At 54.6% G+C, this 20,056-nt stretch overlaps 1 protein-coding gene across 1 annotated transcript in view; it reads right to left on the bottom strand.

Moving 5' to 3' along the window:
- MROH5 (maestro heat-like repeat family member 5) overlaps nucleotides 1-20,056 on the bottom strand; it is a 63,008-nt gene that overhangs the window by 20,398 nt on the left and 22,554 nt on the right. Inside the window, 13 exon segments of the mRNA XM_006879449.1 lie at nucleotides 259-408; nucleotides 7,590-7,708; nucleotides 7,973-8,108; nucleotides 9,061-9,165; nucleotides 10,047-10,142; nucleotides 11,364-11,499; nucleotides 12,533-12,612; nucleotides 13,404-13,523; nucleotides 14,185-14,331; nucleotides 15,098-15,217; nucleotides 16,175-16,291; nucleotides 16,631-16,738; nucleotides 19,788-19,840. Coding sequence (XP_006879511.1) covers nucleotides 259-408; nucleotides 7,590-7,708; nucleotides 7,973-8,108; nucleotides 9,061-9,165; nucleotides 10,047-10,142; nucleotides 11,364-11,499; nucleotides 12,533-12,612; nucleotides 13,404-13,523; nucleotides 14,185-14,331; nucleotides 15,098-15,217; nucleotides 16,175-16,291; nucleotides 16,631-16,738; nucleotides 19,788-19,840 — 1,487 coding nt within the window.

The following is a 20,056-nucleotide window of genomic DNA, read 5'->3' as shown; positions in this document are numbered from 1 at the left end:
CAGCCCTGTCCTGGGGCATCTGGGCGGGGAGGCATGGCCCTGCTGAGGGACTCTGAGGGACCAGCACTGTATGATCTGAGGGAGGAGGCACAGCTCTGCCTGGTGTACCTACGGGGGAGGCATGCCCTGCTGTGGGGGCCTGGGGGCCACATCTGCTCTGAGGACTCTGAGGGGGACTGGTTTCTAGGCCTGCATCCCGCCTGCTGACCTCAGCTCTTGCCTGCCCACCAGCCCTCGGCAAGTGTCCCATGCCCTCACAGTGTCCAGCTTGGCCCCGTGGTCCTGGACAGATGCTAGCAGCATGTGGGCAGCTGCCTGTACTCGGAAGGGGCTGGGCGAGCCCAGGCCCTCGATGACAGTCCAGATGAGGTCCATCAGCTCCTGCACACTCAGCTGTTCCATGACCTCCTGAGGCCGTGAGAGGGGTGGTGTCACTCGGTCACCACACCAAGCCCTCTTCCCACACTGAGATGACCCCTTCCTTCTTTGTACAGACCCCAAGGCTGTGAGTCTCCCGGCCCAACTTCTGATCCTCCCACCCTCCTGGGACCCTGTTCTCTAGGTGCAACCTTTTCTACCCCAGCCCAGCTTCTCCTCAGTCAGTTACATCCAGGCAGAAGGGAGGGCAGGTGGCTAGGTCAGGGCAGGGGCACGTGGCCTGATTCTCACACGGTTCCCTGTGTGGCCAACGGCCCTCACTCTTGACCTTTTGCCCTGTCACCACCTAGGGCTTCTCACCACTGGCTCTGTCCCACCCCACCTGAGTGTCCCCACAGCCTCCTCTTCGCTGCCCTTCAACCAGACAGAGAGCAATGGTTTCAGAGCCCTAAGGGGTCATCATGGTCACCTGGCCCCACTCTGACTTGGAGAGGTAGAGGGGCCATGGGTAGGGTGGCCTCCCAGGAATGTCTCTGCTCCATGCACGACCTCCCAGGAGCAGCACCCAGGCCCAGCACAGTAGTCCCTTGTCCCCAGGGCCACGAGGCACACCCAGGCAAGGCAGCTGGTGAGTGTGACCCTCTCATGGGGTGGCCACGACCCCCTGCAGGGACAAGATCAGATCAGGCTGCACAGGTGAGGCCTTCAAGAAGGTGGAGCGCCCCGGTGCTGGGGGTCTGAACTCAGCACCATATGAGCCGGGCGAGCAGCCAGGTGGGTTTCCATGGCTGTGTTCAGTGAACATCTACACAGTGAGCTAGGCTCCTCTGTGCCAATTTCCACCAAGCGTGGTGACGTTGGATTCCTTGCTTTGTGTTCTGGTTGGTCCAGTGCACTGTCTGGGCTCCATGGCTGATTGCTGGGTCTCATTTAGGTGGGGCTTCAGTTATTGGAGGCGGCTCCCTTGTTCCCTGACAGGTGATTTGAAGGGACAGGTCCCACCCCGGGTTACTGAGAATCCCAGAGTCGTGTTTGGGAGTTCTCTGTCCTTGACTGCTCCAGTCTCTGGATTTTTTAAATTAAGAATTTGAGTTCTGCTCTTTATTTTCCTCCTATTCCATCTGGGACCGCCGGCCCCACTCCTGGTTAGAATGATCCTTGGTGGCTGGGCATCATCTGGTTCTTCTGGTCTTGGACCAGGTGTGGCTGCGGTTCAGGTAGACTTGTCTCTTCTCTGGGTGTCAGGTCCCTTTCCTTCTGCTCTGCTCCTGGTGAGAGCAGAGGTCCAGTGCTGGTCTTGGACAGCTGATCACAAGTTGTCATGACTCCGGATGCCATCCACGCCGCCACAATGCAGCCACGAGTCCTGTAAAGTGGAGGGCTTGGCTGTGGCAGCTTGGACCCACCAGCCACGCAGAGGCAGGTGCGACAGCTGGCCTCCCTGAAGGGTGACAGCCTGGAGTTTCCGTGGGAAAGCTCTGCTGCCTGTCAGACCACTATGTGTTGAAGTTGACTTGGTGGCAATGGGTTTGGTTTGAGTTTATGTTCTGACAATGGACTGAACTGTCCACAGCCGGCCCTCCAGCGGGTTTTCAGAGGCAGTAAATGGTGCAGGTGGTGCCCGTCTGTCTCCCTCAGAGCAGCTGGTGGCCTGCGTGCCTCTGGGATTGCAGTGCAGCGTCTCCTCACTAGGGCTACCAGCGCTCCCCAGGGACAGCGTCCGGCTGTGGAACCACATGGCCCCCCTGGCTGAGTGGTTGCTCCTCATTACCCTAAACTCCGTGTCCCTGAGCTTGTGACCCAATCTTTTAAATCGCTTCTGTCAGTTTGATCCCATGTAGACAGCTCTTCAAAAGAGCACAATGCTTGAGGCAGACGGACCTTTTTCATACATTTGAATTTAATTAAGTAAAACAAAAAAAGGAGAAAAATGCCGTTATCTCTAACTAGCTACATTTAAAGTCCCCAGTAGTTTGTGGTGTACTGGATCACCATTACGTGGCCAATTTTCTGGTCACGATCTTGTAATGCCCACCAGATGAGTGGGTGGGACTACGTAAATGAGCTACTAGAATCCCAAAGAGGGGACTGGTCAGTCTTTCCATATCACAAACCTTAAAAAATTAAAAAAGCCATCCCAGAGGTGGAAGACTGATCAACAACCTGCTTTATGCAGGTGATACAACCTTTCTATAAAGAAAGAACTTTAGCTTTTGCTGCAGAAGAGAAACAACTACCACCTTTAATACGAATGACATCTCAATATCAGGCAAACAAAATCCTCAGCACTGTACCAATAAGGAGTATTATGACAGAGAAAAGACTGGAGCTGTCACCAATTTCATTTAACCAGGACCCTTGCAAGATATTTTCTCTTCCACCCAGTCCTCGCTCACGTGAGTTCTCCGCATCACAAGGAACCGGTACAAGGGCCACCAGGTCAGTGCCCAGTGACAGTGACAAGACGTCCAGCAACCAGGACCACAGCCCAGTCCTGCGCCATCTTCGTACCTCGCTGCGCCAACACATTGCTGTCGCCACCTCCTGCAGGGTCTTTCTCTTTTTTTCACTGGCCTTCCACTTTAACTAAGCATCTTGTCCTCCAGGGATCAGTCTCTCTTGACAACATTCCCAAAGCATGGGAGATGTAGCCTTGCCACCCTCACTTCTAAGGAGCATTCTGGTTGTATTTCTTCTAAAACAGGTTCATTCTTCTGCAGTCTGTGATATATTCAGTATTCTTTGTTAACACTCTGACTCAAAGGCATCAATTCTTATTACACCTTAAATAGTAAATGGGAGAATGTTTACTGTTGTTAGGCGCTGTTGAGTATAACTCCCAGCAACTCTATGAACTATGACCTGACCCCTGTTCCTGTCCTGTGCCGTCCTCAACGTCTCTGGTACACTCAAGTTCATTGCTGCAACACTGTATCAGTCTGTCTCATTGGAATCTCCTCTCTTATGCTATCCCTCTACCTTTTCAACACGATGTTCCTCTCCATGGGATAGCATCTTCTATTAACATGTCCAAAGTTTGTGCAATGAAGCGCTGTCATCTTTACCTCCAAAGAGCACTGGCTATACGTTCTCCAAAGCATATATGTTTATCCTCTTGGCCATCCATGGGTTATTCAGTGCTCTTCTCCAACCAACACCAAAGCTTAAAGGCTTGTGCTTCTTCTGTAATCCTTATTCATTATCTAGCTCTTAGATGTATAACTAGTTATTGAAAAGACTATGACTTGAATCATGTGTACCTTGGTCCTGAAACGGACATAATTATAAATATTTATTAGGAAGTTATAATGTTAACATTTCGGTAGATTTTTTTGTGAGTATTGTTGATTAACATGCTGATTAAAACATTAAAATAATTTAATGGGAATTTGTAGTTTGTAACTACATTCTTTTCAGGCTATTAGAAATCTGGTTAGATCATTAGTTAGAAGATTAAATGATAAAATTGTTTTCTAAAAATGCTAAACTTTTGGTTAAAGTTCTAGCCAAATGTTTGAATGTCTGTGAAGTTTGAATGTTGGAATGGTGAGAATACTACATTCTCAGGTTGGCAAAGAGGTGCTTCATACAAATGAGGGATGTGAATTCATGTTGTTGTGAGGTGGAGGTGACAGTGAGGGCGGGGTAGCAGGGATGGTGTTAGAGTTGATGATAGTGACGGTGGACGCAGTGGTAGTGCTGGTGGTGTTGGAAATAGCAGGATGGTGACACGGGTAGTAGTGCTGGCGAGGTTACTGTTGGAGATGTGGTGACAATAGTTATGATAGTTGTTGCTGTTATGTGCCTTCCAGTCAGAGTTAACTCCCAGCTGACCCTTCAGTGGGGTTTTGGAGGCTATAAATCCCACAGGAAGAGACTGTCCATCTTTCTCCTGCAGAGCAGCTGGTGGATTCAATTGCATACCTACCTTTGGGTTGGCAGCACAGATCTGAGGCCACCAGGGAGTGGTAATGATGATGGTGTTGGCAGTGGTGGTGATGGTGGCGGCAGCGGTGGTGGTATTGATGGTGGTGTTGACAGTAATGATGGTGGTGTTGGCAGCAGTGGTGATAATGGTGGTGGTGGTGGCGGTGATGGTTGTGGTGGTGATGGTGGTGTTGGCGGTGCTGGTGGTGGCGGTGGCAGTGGTGGTGATGGTGGTGTTGGCAGCAGTGGTGGTGGTGGTGATGGTGGTGCTGGCAGCAGTGGTGGTGGTGATGGTGGTGATGGTGGTGTTGGCAGCAGTGGTGATGATGGTGGTTGTGATGGTATTTTTTTCCTATTTGTGCTGTTTTCTTTCTTTCCACTTGTGGTGGTATTGACAGTGATGATGGTGGTGTTGGCAGCAGTGGTGATGGTGGTGATGGTGGTGATGGTGGTTGTTGTGATGGCGGTGGTGGTGATGGTGGTGTTGGCAGTGATGGTGGTGTTGGCAGTGATGGTGGTGGTGGTGGTGGCGGTGATGATGGTGGTGTTGGCAGCAGTGATGATAGTGTTGGCAGTGATGGTGGTGGTGGTGGTGATGGTGGTGTTGGCAGTTGTGATGGTGGTGGTGATGATGGTGGTGGTGATGATGGTGGTGTTGGCAGCAGTGGTGGTGGTGATGGTGGTGACGATGGTGATGATGGTGGTGATGGTGGTAGTGATGGTGGTAATGGTGGTGTTGGCAGCAGTGGTGGTGGTGATGGTACTGGTGGTAGTGGTGGTGGTGATGGTGGTGTTGGCAGCAGTGGTGGTGATGGTGGTGTTGGCAGCAGTGGTGATGATGGTTATGGTGCTATTTTTTTCCTATTTGTGCTTCTCTCTCTCTCTCTCTCTCTCTCTCTCTCTCTTTCTTTCTTTCTTTCTTTCCACTTGTGGTGGTATTGATGGCGGTGTCGGTGATGTTGCCATGATGGTGATATTAGCAGTCGTGGTAGTGGTGATGACACTGGCAGGGGGTTGGTGAGGCTGGTGAGGATGGTGATGACAGGTGGTGAACATGATGGGTTCTCGAGTTAGGTAGGACTGGTTCAAACGCTGGCTGAGGCACAGATCAATGTGCTTCCATCTCTTCAGGGCTGCCTTGGGCTGATACAGCTTATGGGGTGTTTACTGAGGGTTCTTTGGGCCACCAGTCCCTGTGCTGGACCCAGAACAATTAGAGTGAGAGGCATCCTGGCCTGGAACAATCACAGGGAGACACTGCCAGGTACAGAGATCACAGAGTCTCCCTTTGCAGTGCTTTCAACACCACAGGAAGTCAAGAAAAAGTCATTGTATCAGACATCACGAGCCAGCGACTTGGAAAACAAGTCTCCAGGGAACATCGCCTGCCAAGGTCAATGCCAGCTCTGAGCTCCACCCCCGCACTGCTGACCGGCTTTCTGTCAGATGATAACACTATTCAAATTCAACACAGAGGGAAGCCATGGACCACGCCAAAAGGACAAGCCAGCAACACAAGGCAATTAATTCACAGGGGATTATCACCAAGACAAAGCAGTCTATGAGAGGACTGTCACAAGAGGCTGCAGGTCATGGGGGGCAGGGCGTTGCCAGGGAGATGGTGCAGGTCATGAGGGGAGTTGTCACCTGGGCGGATGATACAAGGGGGAGCATGTCTCCAGGATGTGGACACTGACGGGAGTGATTGTCCCAGGACATGGCAGCTCATGGCTGAGGAAAAGGTTGTTGGGTCCTAGAAGGGTCCTTGGCTAATGGAATCTGATCTCAGGTGAACCAGATGGCAGTACCTTCACAGAAAGGCAAAGAAGAAACTCGGAGGTAGAGGCCCATTTGGCCTGCTGTGCTGGGAAGAAAGCCAGGAGGGTGTCTCTGAGGGAGCGAGACTCCAGCGGGGTTCTGAAGAAGGAGTAGAAGTTGGTGGGTGAAGCTGGAGGTGAAGGAGGAAGTGCAGGAAAAGGGCTGCAAAGATGTCAGAGATGACAAGGTCGGCACAGGTGAGGACAGGGCTCAGGTCTGGGGTCCACAGGGTTGCTACAAACTGTACGCTGCTCAACAGACCCTACAACAACAGGTGTGGAACCGTATATGCCTGCACATGGTTCTTTACGGCTCACATTTGGAAAGTCCTGCAGCCGTTTACAGTGTGTAAACTTGAGGATGGGACAAAAGAGTGTCTGGAAAAACATGTGGCATCTAATAAATGCTGGCTTCTAGCTCTCTCTACACCTGCCGCTGGTGGGCACCATGGGAGACAGGACGTGGTTTGCCCCCACTCCACATCAAGGACACACACGGTGTGAGGTGAGTGTACCGCATGGTGGTGGCCTGGCCCAGCCCCTCGCTGCCCCTCAGGTGGTGCCAGCGGCACAAAGGGCACAGGTTTGGTGCCAGGTCACCACAACCCAGCATGGCACAGAAGTGCTGTCAGCTTCAGTGACCAGACTGCACTGCATTCCATCAGCCACGGTGACAAAGTCTGAAATATTGTTGAAAATGATCAAAAGGTGGCGCAGCACGAGTTGGGCGCGTGGCTCTCAAAAAAACAGCGCTGACAGATTCGCTTGCCGCAGGGCTGCCACAACCTTGACTTTGTGGGGAAAGGACGCCTGTGAAGTGTGGCCAAGTGGGCACTGCAGGGAAGCAGCCTGCACAGGCTGCTGCCAAGGGACAAGGCCAGCAGGAGGCACGTGAGCCCCGCAGGTCCCTCCTGGGCAGCCTGGGAGTCTGACCATCCAGGGTGAGGAGGGACAGGGCATCTGTCCAGGGGGACTGTGCCCACATCCAGCAGGAGCCCAAAGAGCCAGGACCCCCACCCTCATAGAGTGTGGGAACTCATTCCCAACATCCTGGACTGGGGAGCGTCAGAAGCCTCCCAAAGGCCCATGGGGGCGGGTTGGAGGGGGAGAGACCATGCTGTTAATTTCAAGAGAAGTTGGAGGCTCAGCCCCCCTGGGGTGGGGAGAGCTGGAGGGTGTGGGTGGGGACTGAAGATTCAGAAATCTTCCCATTGGACCCTCTCTGCTATCCTCACCCTCGGGGCCAGGGGGGTGGGGGAGCTAACAGCTGCTCTAAATGCAGGGGGTCCCTGGCGAGGCTTTCTTCATCACGTCAGACCAGCATCACCCCGGGCCTGGCCACGTCAGACCAGCATCACCCCGGTCCTGGCCACCGTGCAGCCTGGGACCATGGCAGGGTGGTGGGGGTGGGAGCAGAGCTGGGCCACGTCACCCCCCTGCCCCCAAGACCTGCTTTCAGGCTCTGACCTGGAAGACTCTAAGCTGGAAGATGTAGTCCTTGGGGACTCGAGCAGGAGTCACTGTCTGGCCATGACTGCTTAGCAGCTGCCTGAAGGTCCGAGGCTCTACTTTCACAGCATCCCCAGCTAGGCAGGGCCATAGGGTGGAGTGAGTGGAGCAGGACAGGGCAGGGGGCAGAGTGATGTCATTCTCCAGGGTCAGCAGTTTGTTGTCAGGGCTCGGGCTGAGGGGAGCCTGTGGTGAGGTCAGGCAGTTTGGGGGTCAGGGTGATATCATTGTGGGATGAGGCTGAGGTCAAGCTTAATGCTCCGAGAGGAGAGCAGGGCCTCCTTGTGATTGGGGCTGGGTTTGGGTGGACAGGCCCACTTTGGTGGCCCATGGACACTCACTTTTGTGACACATCAGCAGCCTGTGAAGGTAGCACATCCCCTCCACACTGGAGCGCTGGGTAGCCTTGTCGGAGTCCAGGCACGTGATCCCCAGCATGGCCACCAGCTGTCCGACCCCTGTGAGCTTCTCTTTCGGCTGCAGTGAGAGGGAATGCAGAGGGACTGCTGACAGGACTGTCCCCAGAGGCCCTGCCCGGCCACACACGCACCCTGGACCACCGATATCTGGATCCCCTTGAACTGTGCAGCCGTGCTGGAGCAGAATGAGGTGCAGAATTTAAGGGAGTGCCAAAGCACTCAGTGACTGAAATAACATTTTAATGCAGTATTAAAAAGGTAAATTTAACTCAAAAGAATCCATGCTGAACAAAGTATCAACATTTTCAATAAAACAGGGTTTGCCCCTCTACTTGCATGCCTGCGCTCAATCCTCGGTCCTGGCCCTGGTTCCCATAAAACTGTTTAAAAAAGGAAATGTCCAGTCCTGGGGCTGTAGTTTGCCAATCTGACTTTGACAGTATATATGAAAATGTAGTTTGTCTGCCCAGGCACATTTTAGAATGAGCCCTGGAGGAGCAGGGGTGAGCTGCTGGGGAACTAACCTAAAGTCCGTGGGTGGACCCCCAGCTGCTCCTTAGGAGAAAGGTGGACAGTCTCCTTCACAGGACTTAAGGTCACAGTCCCCGAAACCTGCCGCAGGTTGGAACCCGCTGACGCCAGTCATCTGGTCTTAGTATACACAGACTTTGGGTCACCTTATTCTAAGTCTGTTGTTGAACATGGATTTTCAATAAATCAAGCAAAAAAACCATCCAAACCCATGGCCATTGTGTCCATTCTGCCTCACAACCACCCCGTGTGTCCCAGGGCAGAACGGTGCTCCACAGGGGTTTTCAGGGCTGGATCCCTTGGAAGCAGCGCGCCAGGCCTTTCTTCTGAGTGCCATTGGGCAGATCCTAACGCCAAACCTGTCTTGAGGCCCGTGAGCTCTGGTAGACCCCGGGGAAGGGTGGTGCTGATCCGAGTCACACTCGGGGTGTGCAGAGATCCAGCAGTGGATGTGGGTGCAGGCAGGGGAGGGGACTTACGTCCAAGCAGAGACTCTGGTTCAGGAACTTGAGGAGCACCACGCAGGTGTGTATCGCCCGCTGCCGCTCGTGCACCTTCTCAGAGGCCAGCCAGCCATACAAGCGCTGTTAAGCGGGCAGGGTCAGTGGGTGGAGCTGCAGCTGTGGACTCCAGCCCCATCCAGTTGGCCAGAGCTCACCCACCCTTAGCCTCGGCTTTGGCCTCAGTACAGCCCTGCATCGTGTCTCAGGCTCCAGTACCCTGGGTGAGGACCTAACCCCAAGGAAGGCTCCACCCCGAGCAAAACTCCACCCCCTGATCAAGGCTCCACCCCAAGCAAGAGCCCATCTCTAAGCTAGGCTCCACCCCCGGAACAAGGTCCCACCCATATACAAGGCTCCACCCCTACACAAGGCTCCACCCCAAGCAAGGTCCCATCTCTAAGATAGGCTCCACCCCCTGGACAAGATCCCACCCATACCCAAGGCTCCACCCCTGAGCAAGCTCCACCCCTGAACGAGGCCCCACCCCTACACAAGGCTCCACCCCTAAGTAAGGCTCCCGCCTTTCCTAGAGCCCAGTCTCCACTTAATGCCACCAAGATGTCTCTGCATTCACCATTTTGGGGGGGGGGGCTTCTCTTTTCAGACCCTCTGTCCTAAGGCAACCCTGGCCCTTCCTGGGCTGACAGGCCTCCCTCTGGTCAAGGGGGACTACAGGAGAGCAGGTGAGGAGGGAGAGAGGCAGAGTCCGAGCAAAGCTGGGGAGCTTGCTCTCTGGTGATGGGGGGGAAGCTAGGACACCGCGGCCCAGGACAGGCTGACCTTCTCACTGCTCCTATGGTGACACGCAAAGCCGTTCCTGCCAGGCGGCCCCTGCTGCACACCCTCCCTTTGCCTCAGGACACTTTGACCCCTACACAGATCCAAGTCTCAGGTTTCCTGTGCCCAGCCCCCTCCCAGCCCCCTAATCCCGGCCTCTCCTCCTCCGTGTGCCCTGCCCTCACCGACATGAGGAAGTGGAGCTCTTCGGCCCTGGGGTTCAGCGTGAGAAAGCCCTGCAGCAGCTGGTGTAGGGCCTCAGTGGTCTCATGGTACAGGGCCTGTGCAGAGGTGACAGGTCAGGTTCACAGGGGGGCTCTGGGGGCCTGGGATGCTCCCAGTGCCTGGGAGTGGCATAGCTGCCCACTGCAGAGCCCACCACCATGCCTGAGAAGGGACCCACCCTCCTCTCCCACCCCTAGACCCTGAGACTTCCTGAGACCTGGTGAGGGGGGTCATGCAGGGGGCCAGCACACTGACCAGGAGCTGGTGCCCTTAGAGGTCCTTGAGCTTACCAGGATCCAGTGCGCTCAGATGGACTTTTAACTCAGACAGCCCTCGTGCTGACCAGGGCCTCCTGTGGCTTAATGAGCTGCAGTCCCTCCTTGAAATTCTTCATGTTTTGACCCAGAGCCCCCACACACCCCTTTCACTGGGTGTGCAAACCGGCAGCGACTCTGCCTCCAGGCCACTGTGCCCGCCCTCACTGCCTTACTCCCACAGCCCACCTCTGCAGCTAGCCATCTTCACTGTCCTCTGACACTCCTTCACTGTCACCTGACCCTCCAGAGTGGAGGGGGCACTGGGGTCATGAAGGGTTCCAGCTGAGTGCCTGGTGGTCCTGCAGCCCCTGGGGATGCCATGGGGTATGATCTGGGTGCATCATACAGTGGGGCACCCTGGACTCCTGTGGGTGAAGGCACAGGGGCACTACCCTTCTGGAGGGCTGCAGAGGGGAACCCTCATTCTCACACTGCAACAGTCCCCTCAGGTGTGTGAAGAACAGGCCCTGAGGACCACAGTGGGGTGCAAATCCCCCGCCATCATTTGTGACACCCTCCTTTCTCAGTGCACATGAGCAAACAGGAATGTCTTGGAAAAGCTGCAGCCAGAGTGCTCTTTGAAGGCAAGGGTGGTGGAGCTTCGTCTCTCATACTTGGGGCATTTTGCTTGCGGTTGTTAAGTGCTGTTGAGTATGACCCAAAGTGACCCTATGAATAGATCTGAACCCCGTCCTACCCTGTGTCATCCTCACACTTCCTGACACACTAGAGCCCATTGCAGCAGTCACTGTGTCAATCCACCCCGTTGAGGGTCTTCCTTCCCTTCGCAGACCTTCTGCCTTTATTTATCATGATGTCCTTCTCCAAGGAATAGCCTTTCCTAGCAACATTTTGGCAGTCCATGGGATGTTCAGTACTCTTGTTCAACACAGTCCCCCTGGAATAACCATCTCCCTGGGCTATACGGCTAACAGGACCCCTGGGCTGTGACAGACACACCTGTATATTAGGAGGTTCCAAAAAAAGGCAGGAATGCTTCTCCAGAGCCTCCAGCCTGGGCAGGGCGAACACACTGCGGAAGCACACGGAGAGGAGCTGTGCCTTGTGCTCCAGGTCCAGCAGGGGCCTCATTTTACTGTGGAGGAGAGAGTGGCGTGAGGGAGGACCTGTGTTCTAGGTCCATGAGCCCAGGTCCATGGCGCTGCGCCCTCAGTGACCCCTCACTGTCCTGCTGTGTTTCCCATGGCCCTGGCTGGACCCTGAGGTGCTCTGTCTCCCCCATCCCCCTGAGTGTTAGCCCTCAGGAATGAGGAAACTTTCCACCACACCATGCTGTCAGGGGAGGGGTGCTCTGGAAATGGGGGTTCAGAGGGTGTATACACTGGTGTAGTGGCTTTGAACCTGGTCTGCCTCCTGCACTCACCTGTGCTGGTGCACCTGCACATAAGAGCCCACCTACCCACTCTGCCCACTGCCAGCCCCCTCTCTGGCCATCCAGTAGTGTCCATCCCCCAGGCCAGTAAATGAGGACTAGCTTCTAAGCAGGGCTGCTGTTCAGAGGACATCCAAGGAAAGTTCTGGGTGGTGTTAGCCTCCCAGCTGACCTTCCCCCAAAGTCCTCTTGGCCAAGCTCAGCCTGTGGAGACCACTATCCATCCAACTCACTTCTGGTCTGGCGGGGATCTGGCCCCCAAAGATGGCAGGGCAGAGTGCCTGCCCCCTCAAGCCCCAACACCCCTCCAGCCTCTCGTGTTCTGGCCAGCATGGAGGTGGATGTTTAGCCAGGGCCTGTGTCTGTAGCCCAGGGTCCCTGAGCCCTCTGGACTCTCCTCCCTCCGTTCCCTGGTTGTCGCTGTGGCTCAACAGCAGTTTTCCTTTACTCCCTCCCCGCCTAGTGCTGGGACCTGCTCATTGGACCCTGCCTGCAACTTGAGTCTGGCCGTAAATAGCTGCCCTTGGTGCTCAGCTCAGGGGACTGTTTCTGCCCAGGACCACAGGCTCTGGTCAATATGGGCTGCCAATGCCCTCCCGCTCTGTCCTGCACTGGCTCAGACCTCTAGCCATCTGACCTTTCCCCATCTCCCTCACAGCCCTGCCAGCACCAAGCCAGAGTAGAGAGGCCACTATCTAGAGCTGAGGAAGGCACTGCGAGGGGCCTGGCCACCTACCAGAGGCTGGACATGACATGCATAGTCTGCTGGCGAGTGGTTGTACACAGTGTTTCCGGGCACTCCTTCTCCATCAGAACCTGTCAATTCCCAGATGCAGACCAAGTCACAAATGTCAATCCCACTTCTGACACCAAGGCTGCCTATGACCTCATCTGGCATTCAGGGTTCTCTGTAACAGAGGAACCACTTAGACAATGAGCCCACAGACTCTGCCTTCAGACAGACCATGTCTGAGCCTGGTCACCCTGTGCTAGCTGTGTGAGCTCGGGCAGGACTCCTGAGTGCTGAGGGCATGGCAACCCAGGGAGAAGGGTCCCTGAGCTTCCAGTTGTTGTGTGCCATCAGGCCAGAACGGACTCATAGTGGACCCTTCAGCAAGTTTTCAGAGGCATGGGAGGAAATTGTCCAGCTCCCTCCTGTAGGGCAGCTGGTGGACTCAAACTGCCTGCCTTTGTGTTGGCAGAGTAACTCCTTACCCTTGAGACCACCAGAGCTCCCTGCATGGTAGAAGCACAGGAGCTGGGAACTGTGTGCCTCTTAGAATCGTCTTGTCACTGTGGATTTCCTCGACTGCCCTGACAGCATGTGAGGCTGAGCTCTCTAGTGACCAGCTAGACCAGTATTTGCAGAATGGATGGAACCGGCCTTTTGGAATCTCAGGTTCACGGCCTGGGAGGCAGAAGTGCTTGCTCAGACAATGACTCAGGGTGGAGGTTGTGGGCAGCTTTTGAGGAGTTTGAGGAGCTCCACAAATATAACTCTGCCACCGCTTTCCCAGGGGGCCTGCTTGAGACACTGCTTGTCTGAGGAAGGGGCCAACCCTCTCCTTGGCAGCAGCCCCCTCCTCGGCTCCAGGACGTGTTCTCACCATCAGACAGTTAAGAAGCTCGGGGAGCTGGGAGAACTTGTAGCTGTGGGCACCTTTGCGGCTGATAGCTCCCATCAGCAGCAGCATGGCTGAGAGGAAGCTCTGCTTCAGAGTGTCGTCCTGGAGTGAGAGGAGCTGGTCAGCAAGCGGGCAGAGAGGACAGGGTGGCCAAGAGCAGGTCCATTGCAGAAGGGATGCCACAGAGCTTGCCAGCTGATGGCCAGCTGGACTGGAGCTTTTGAGGTTTTTGATCCATGGGGGTTTGTTAAATATTGGAGTATATTACCGATAGTACTTAAGCATTAGGATAGCACTCCTGAGATCCAGTGTGCTACCCTGTGTGGTAGTGGTGATGCTAGCGTGGCAGCCCTGGGAGCCGGTACCCACTGTGGCCCCTCGCCAGGGTGTGGTCACTACAGGACTTCCAGACCCTCCTGGGCCCTGATATGAAGTCGTGGTGCAGAGCACACTGTCAAAGCTTGTCACTCTATCCCCCAAACACCCACATCCCCCCCCAAAGGTAGACTCCAGGGTTTGCTGTAAGGAAAGTGTGGGTGGGATAGAAGTCCCCACTGATGCCTACAGAGTTCTGGGATGGGCAAGGAGGGTGCTGGGGAGGCCAGGCCAGTTACGCTGGACTCCAGTGTCGGATGGAGGGCAGAGAGAGGGCTCTAAACCTTAGGGTCCTGGATTTCTGACTCAGGTGCTGGAGTCCAAGCCTGGTCTTGACAGTGGGGGCCCTGCATTTGGGGACCAAACCGAGGCACCCAGGCTGCAGTACCCAGCTGCTGTGGTGGAAGTAGAAGATCATTCTGGACAGGATGTTGTCTACCCACGGGAGGATGTGGTCCTTGGCCTTGGCTGCCATCTGGCCATAGGTGAGCAGGATGGTGCTGCTGGCCCATTTCCACCGGAAGTCCTCAGAGCTCTGACCACAGGGGAGGGGCAGGTGAGGGGTGTCAGGACTCGGTGGACCCCCCTCTGCGGGGGGGAAGGGGGAGGGTCCCAAGCCCTTGCTGGATGCTCGTGAGAAAATGGTCTGGACTGTGGGCCTCTGTTTACTTCATTAGGGAATTAAAGAGAATGAGATTGTCTCTCTGGGGTGGGAGAGGCCTTGTGAGGCCACCATAGGGTGTACTGGGGGGATCTGGCTTTGCCATAGCCCCTCACTTCCTTCTGGTGGAAGCCCCTTCCCAGGAGCCCGGTGACCTCTCCCCTTCCTGCTGGAATGGTGGCTAGGGTCTGGGGGTTGTGCCGTGACCTCATGGGATGGGGACAAGGATATGGAGCATGGAGCACCCTCTCTGGGAAAGGCCTGGTGCACCAGGGACTCAGAGTGTAGGGCAGCGTGGTGGCAGCTGTGATGTGAAGGCCTGTCTATGGCTCTGCTGCTCTTCTATGAACCTGGTACTTTGGGGAGTCTAGCACGTGGGTCCTGGGCTCTGCTCTGTGATGTGCCCCCTCATCCAATCCGCAACAGCTGTTCAAGGCATGATCATACCTCAAAGAGGACATGGCACAGGGGGGCTGAGCAACTTGGGCAAGAGCACACAACAGGTAGAGATGAGGTGGGACTGGAAGCTAGCTCTCCTGGCATGGGCACGGGGTCCAGTTAGGACTAGGACCTTCACAAAGGGCGAGGGTCCCAATATCCCAGCCCTTGGAGACCCCGAGGACTGAGAGCAGACAGACACCTTTGGGGAGAAATTGTTTAGACTCCACTTAAGGGGAGCGCTTCGGCCAAACTGCTCCAGGACAGCCCAGACGTCGTCCAGATGGCGGGCAGCGGCCAGTCCCATAGTGAGTGCCATACCCTGTCGGGGAGCCAAATGACAGGGTCAGACATGCCCTCCTGAGGCAAGTGGCCATCACCTCCCACCCAGGCTTTTCAGGATGTGTTCCTGGAGCCCCACTCAGAGGGAACACCTCATGGAGTGGATGAGGCAGAGGGTCTGAGGCTCCTGGAGACCAGTTATCCCAGCCAGCAATGAGACCTGTCCACGGGGTGGGAGTGAGGGTCTGGGAAAGAAATGTGTGTGTTATAGGTAAGAGAATCCAGGTACTGTGGGTGGCTCATGGTCAGGGCCAAGAAGTGTACAAAGAAAAGACAAAGCCTGTACCCAGGGTCAGGGGTCAGAGTGTGACCAGGGTCAGATCTCAGTGTACGACTAGGGTCAGGGCTCAATGTGCGACCAGGGTCAGGGGTCAGAGTGTGACCAGGATCAGGGCTCAGGGTGTGACCAGGGTCAGGGGTCAGAGTGCGACCAGGGTCAAGGCTCAGGGTGCGACCAGGGTCAGGGCTCAGGGTGCGACCAGGGTCAGGGCTCAATGTGGGACCAGGGTCAGGGGTCAGGGTGTGACCAGGGTCAAGACTCAGGGTGTGACCAGGATCAGGGCTCAGGGTGTGACCAGGGTCAGGGGTCAGGGTGTGACCAGGGTCAGGGTGCATTGTGTAACTCTGGTCAGGACTCAGGGTTTGGGTATGATCAGGGCTCAATGTGCAAACAGGAGCAGATACAGAGTGTGGCAAGGAGAAGGCACAGTCTGTGACCAGTATCAGGGCTTAGCAAGTGCGTAAATTAAGACTGAGCTTTGGTGAGAGTCAGGGACCAGCCTGTGACCAAGAAGCAGCATTAGTAGCATCCAGACTCACATGTAATAACCAAGGATCAGAGGAAGCCAGCGGGTAGGGATCAGGGGTAAGCCGCTGGGTGGGGATCAGGGCTAGGCTGGCTGGTACTCTTGGGGCCATTGGAGGTCTGGGTCCTCACCTCCCTGTGCTTGGGCCACTGATGGGACGTTTCCAGGAGTGACCGCAGGTGTGTCTTGACTGTGGTGCTGTTGCTCGCAGCCCGAAGGACCAGCCCGTAGTAGGTGAACAGGAAGGTCTGCAGGGGGCAGGCACTGTGCTCTGAGTCTGCGCTCACCGGCTCCCTCCTCTCCAGATGGCTGCCACCTGCTCTGAGCCACCTCCCTTCCTTCCTCTGGCAGCACTGGACACCCCTCTAAGCTGACTCCCCTCATCCTGCTCTGGGCATCCGACCACCTGCTCTGGCTTCAGTGCTGCTGCCCAGACATCAGCGCCTGTTTCTTTTGGGGTCACTGCTATCCTGTCAGTGCTGGGGCCCTGCTCAAGGAGTGTGGCCTGAGACCCACAGAGTCCTGGGCCTGAGCGGGTAGAATGGGGGTCTGAGGGTGGGTAGTGGCTGTGTGGCCCTGGGACCCACCTTCTCAGGGGGCTCGTCTTCCTGTGTCCGGTTGGGTTTGGTGAGGGTGGACAGCAGCTCTCTGGACCACTCATCAGTGTTAAGAAACTGGACCGACTTGACGGCTATCTGTTAGCAGACCAGGTGGGCAGGGTGGGCTGGGGCTTGGGGTCTCCACCAGCCCTGGCTGTGTCTGGCTTCTTTGGCTATGACCGAGTCCGGACCTTGTCCTCTGGATGGACCCCTTCCCATTTCTGAGTCTCCAGCATCAGCTCTCTCCTTTGCCTGGAAGTCCTGAAGACAGGTGTCTGCCACCCTCTCAGGGGAGGATATTTGTCTCCTACGATGCCTAGCCCAAGGTGGAACTGTCCACTAGGTGCATGGTCTGGGGCCAGGATATAATAGCTGAAGTGGTCCTCTCAACATCCCCAGGAGTGTGGGCACCTCTTGGGCCTCCAGGGCTCAGCCTCCTTTACAGCTGTCTTCCCAGACCTTGTACAGTGCCCAGTACATAGTGTGTGCTCCCTCAATATTTGAGAATGATTGTAAAAGAGGTTTAAAAGATGAATAAATGTCTCTTCAAAATATAAAGCCCTCAGTGTTCTGATCCAAACACTGCATGATTTTCTGATCATGGCTAGAAGATGTCCCTATTTCCAACAGCCCCATAGCCCACCTTTCCATGGCCACTAAATTTCTGATCCCAAGATTCTTTTTTTTTGGGGGGGGCGGCATCTTAAGTATAATCCCAAACCTTAAAATCTCAAAAGAAAAGACAGAGAAATGTGAAGATAGACATTGAAAGAAGTTTGTTTGGGGGAAAAAAAAAAGAACCCAAACAAAACCCCCCAAAACAAAAAAACAAAACACCACCATAAAATAATATGAAAGACACAGCAAGCCTTCCCGCCCGCCCCCACAATCTATTACCTAGCCATAATAAGGAGATTTTTGTAATAAATAAGAAAAAACCAAGTAGCCTATTTTAAAATAAAGGAAACAGGATATATACTTAACTTTATGATTTCAACTTTGCTAGTATTTAAAGTAGCAGCCTATTTACCAATATTTAGATGTGCTGTCAAAGACCTCTCCAAAGTGCTCAAGAGCGATGATGTCAATACAAAGACTAAAGTGCACCTAATCCAAACCCTGTGGGAGAAGGGTGGGCAGTCTCCCCCCATGCGATGAACAGCCTCTGAAAACCCCAGAAAAGGCCAGCTACGGCCAGTTCTGTCTCTACAGTTCACAACAACAACAATCTAAAAACCATGATATTTTCAATTGCTTCTCATGTATCTGGAAGTTGGAAAATGAATAAGGACAACGGAATAAGAACTGAGGCAAATTGTGGTGTTGGAGGAGAGTACTGAACACACCACATGGACTGCCAAGAAACAAGCAAGGATCTGTCTTGAAGGAAGCACAAGCAGGTGTCCCTTAGAGGCGAGAGGATGGGGACACTGTCTCATGTAGGGTGTGTTGTCACGAAAGGCCAGTTCTTGGGAAAAGACGTCAGGCTGAGAAAGGTTAGAGGGTCAGAGAAAGAGAGGAAGAGCCTCAGTAAGACAGATTGTACAGTGACTGTGAAAGGCTTGAGCACAGTGTGGACCACAGGCTGATGCAGGACAGAGCAAGGGTCTGACCTGCTGTTCAGACGGGGTTCCGAGGGTCGCTGTGAGTCATGGTTGGCTTGACTGCACCCAACAACAGTAGCAATATTTAATGATTAGGTGTCAGGACCATGTATCATTTGGAGAAAGACTGGCCAAAGTGGACACGCTGAATGCAGGCAGAGAAGGGAGGGACAGCACCCACGTGTCTTCTGAGGGGAAGTGACTGCACTGAGACCTCTTTTGGAAGGCTTTTAACAATATCAGTTACAATGTAAAATGTGCAGCTCTAGGGTTTTATTGTTGAAACACTAACACATGCAGTGTTGTGAGATGGGGGTCCCCACGTTCTTGCTGGAAGAAGGCACGTGTGCTTTGTTCCTAAACACAGAGCTGCTTACCCCAGGAGACAGCCCCCACAGCTGTCTTGGTCACTGAAGTGAGTTACTCCCCACTTTCTTCAGAGCCTAGAGGGGCTTGCCTAACTCAAAGAGCCCTGGTGACATAGAAGTTAAAGTCCTTGGCTATTAACAGAAAGGTCAGCAGTTCGAACCCACCAGCCATTCTGTGGGTGAAAGGTGAGGCTGTAAACCCCCGTGACGACCACAGCCTTGGACACTGTGTAGGGCAGCAGGGCAGTTCGGCACTGTGTTGTGGGCCCAGGGGCTGTCAAGCTGACGATGACATACAGTCCTGCTCCTCCTTCCTGTGTGTACGCCTGTGTGTCCCACCACCACAGAACACAGTCTCTCCAAAATGCTAATGTAACCCCCCAAACGCAGCATTTTTCCATAGCAGTGTCATTGGGGCAAAGGGTGACCGAGCTGAGGTGATGATGTTTTGCGGACGGGGTTCCCTGCCTGGCACGGCCGCTATGCGTGTGAGCAGTGGCGCACGCTGACTACAGGTCTCGCTCCAGGCCCTGGTCAGGGTGCTCACCGGTGTTCAGCATGACCGCCCCTTGGCTTTTCCAAACTGGAATGAATCTGATCTTAAAACGGAACCCCCGTGACACGTGTACCATAATGTACGGACTTGTGAATTTTGAAGACTGTGTGACATTCTCCCAGTGACTCCTGTGTGTCAGAGGACGGCTATGCGTCACAGGATATAAATGGCTGACTTGGGGAGGCATCACCAGGCTGTTCTTCCCAGGCACTTCTGGGTGAACTTGAACTGCCAATCTTTTGGTAAACAGCCCTGAAGTCACCCGAGGACTGCTTTGTACCAGGGGTCAGCCTGTGGAGCCACTAGCAGTTTCCTCTCTGGCCATGGCATTTACTGCCCTCTCTGGGCCCCTTGGTCTGACTGTACTTGGGATTAGAAGGAGAGGGTCTTCGAAGTGCTGGACATCTGCTCTATGACTGACCAACACTCAAACGCAAAGTCCAGCATTTGCCAACGCTGAACCTGGGACAAGTCACTTACCCCCTGAAGCCCAGTGTGTGTGTGTGTGAGTGTGTGGTGTGTGTGTGTACGTGTGCTCTGTCCCACCCTCCCACCCCTCAGGACTACAGCAGGCATCTCCACAGATGGTGCCCAGTGCCGCCCGGCGTCCTCCCTACCTGTGTCAGCCACTCTTCCCAGCGTGCTTTCTCATCCTTGTTCAAGAGCTGCTCTGTGGATGGAGGGGCAGACACAGGTCTAAGGTGCAGGCCGCACTTCCTGACCACAGGCCCTTGGTAAAGTGACAGTGACCTGGCTGTGCCCCCTAGTCCATGGAGGACTGAGCTCAGACAGCCTGAGCTGCACTTTCAGTGGGAGCTGTGGTCTTGGTTGTGCTGTGACCACAGGCTGGCCACATGCCATCTCTGGGTTCAGAGACAGAGCCCTC

This window comes from Elephantulus edwardii, unplaced genomic scaffold (genome assembly GCF_000299155.1).
Source record: "Elephantulus edwardii isolate Elephantulus edwardi_28Jun2011 unplaced genomic scaffold, EleEdw1.0 scaffold00003, whole genome shotgun sequence".
NCBI classification, from domain to species: Eukaryota; Metazoa; Chordata; class Mammalia; order Macroscelidea; family Macroscelididae; genus Elephantulus; species Elephantulus edwardii.
This window is presented reverse-complemented; position numbering and strand designations above follow the sequence as displayed.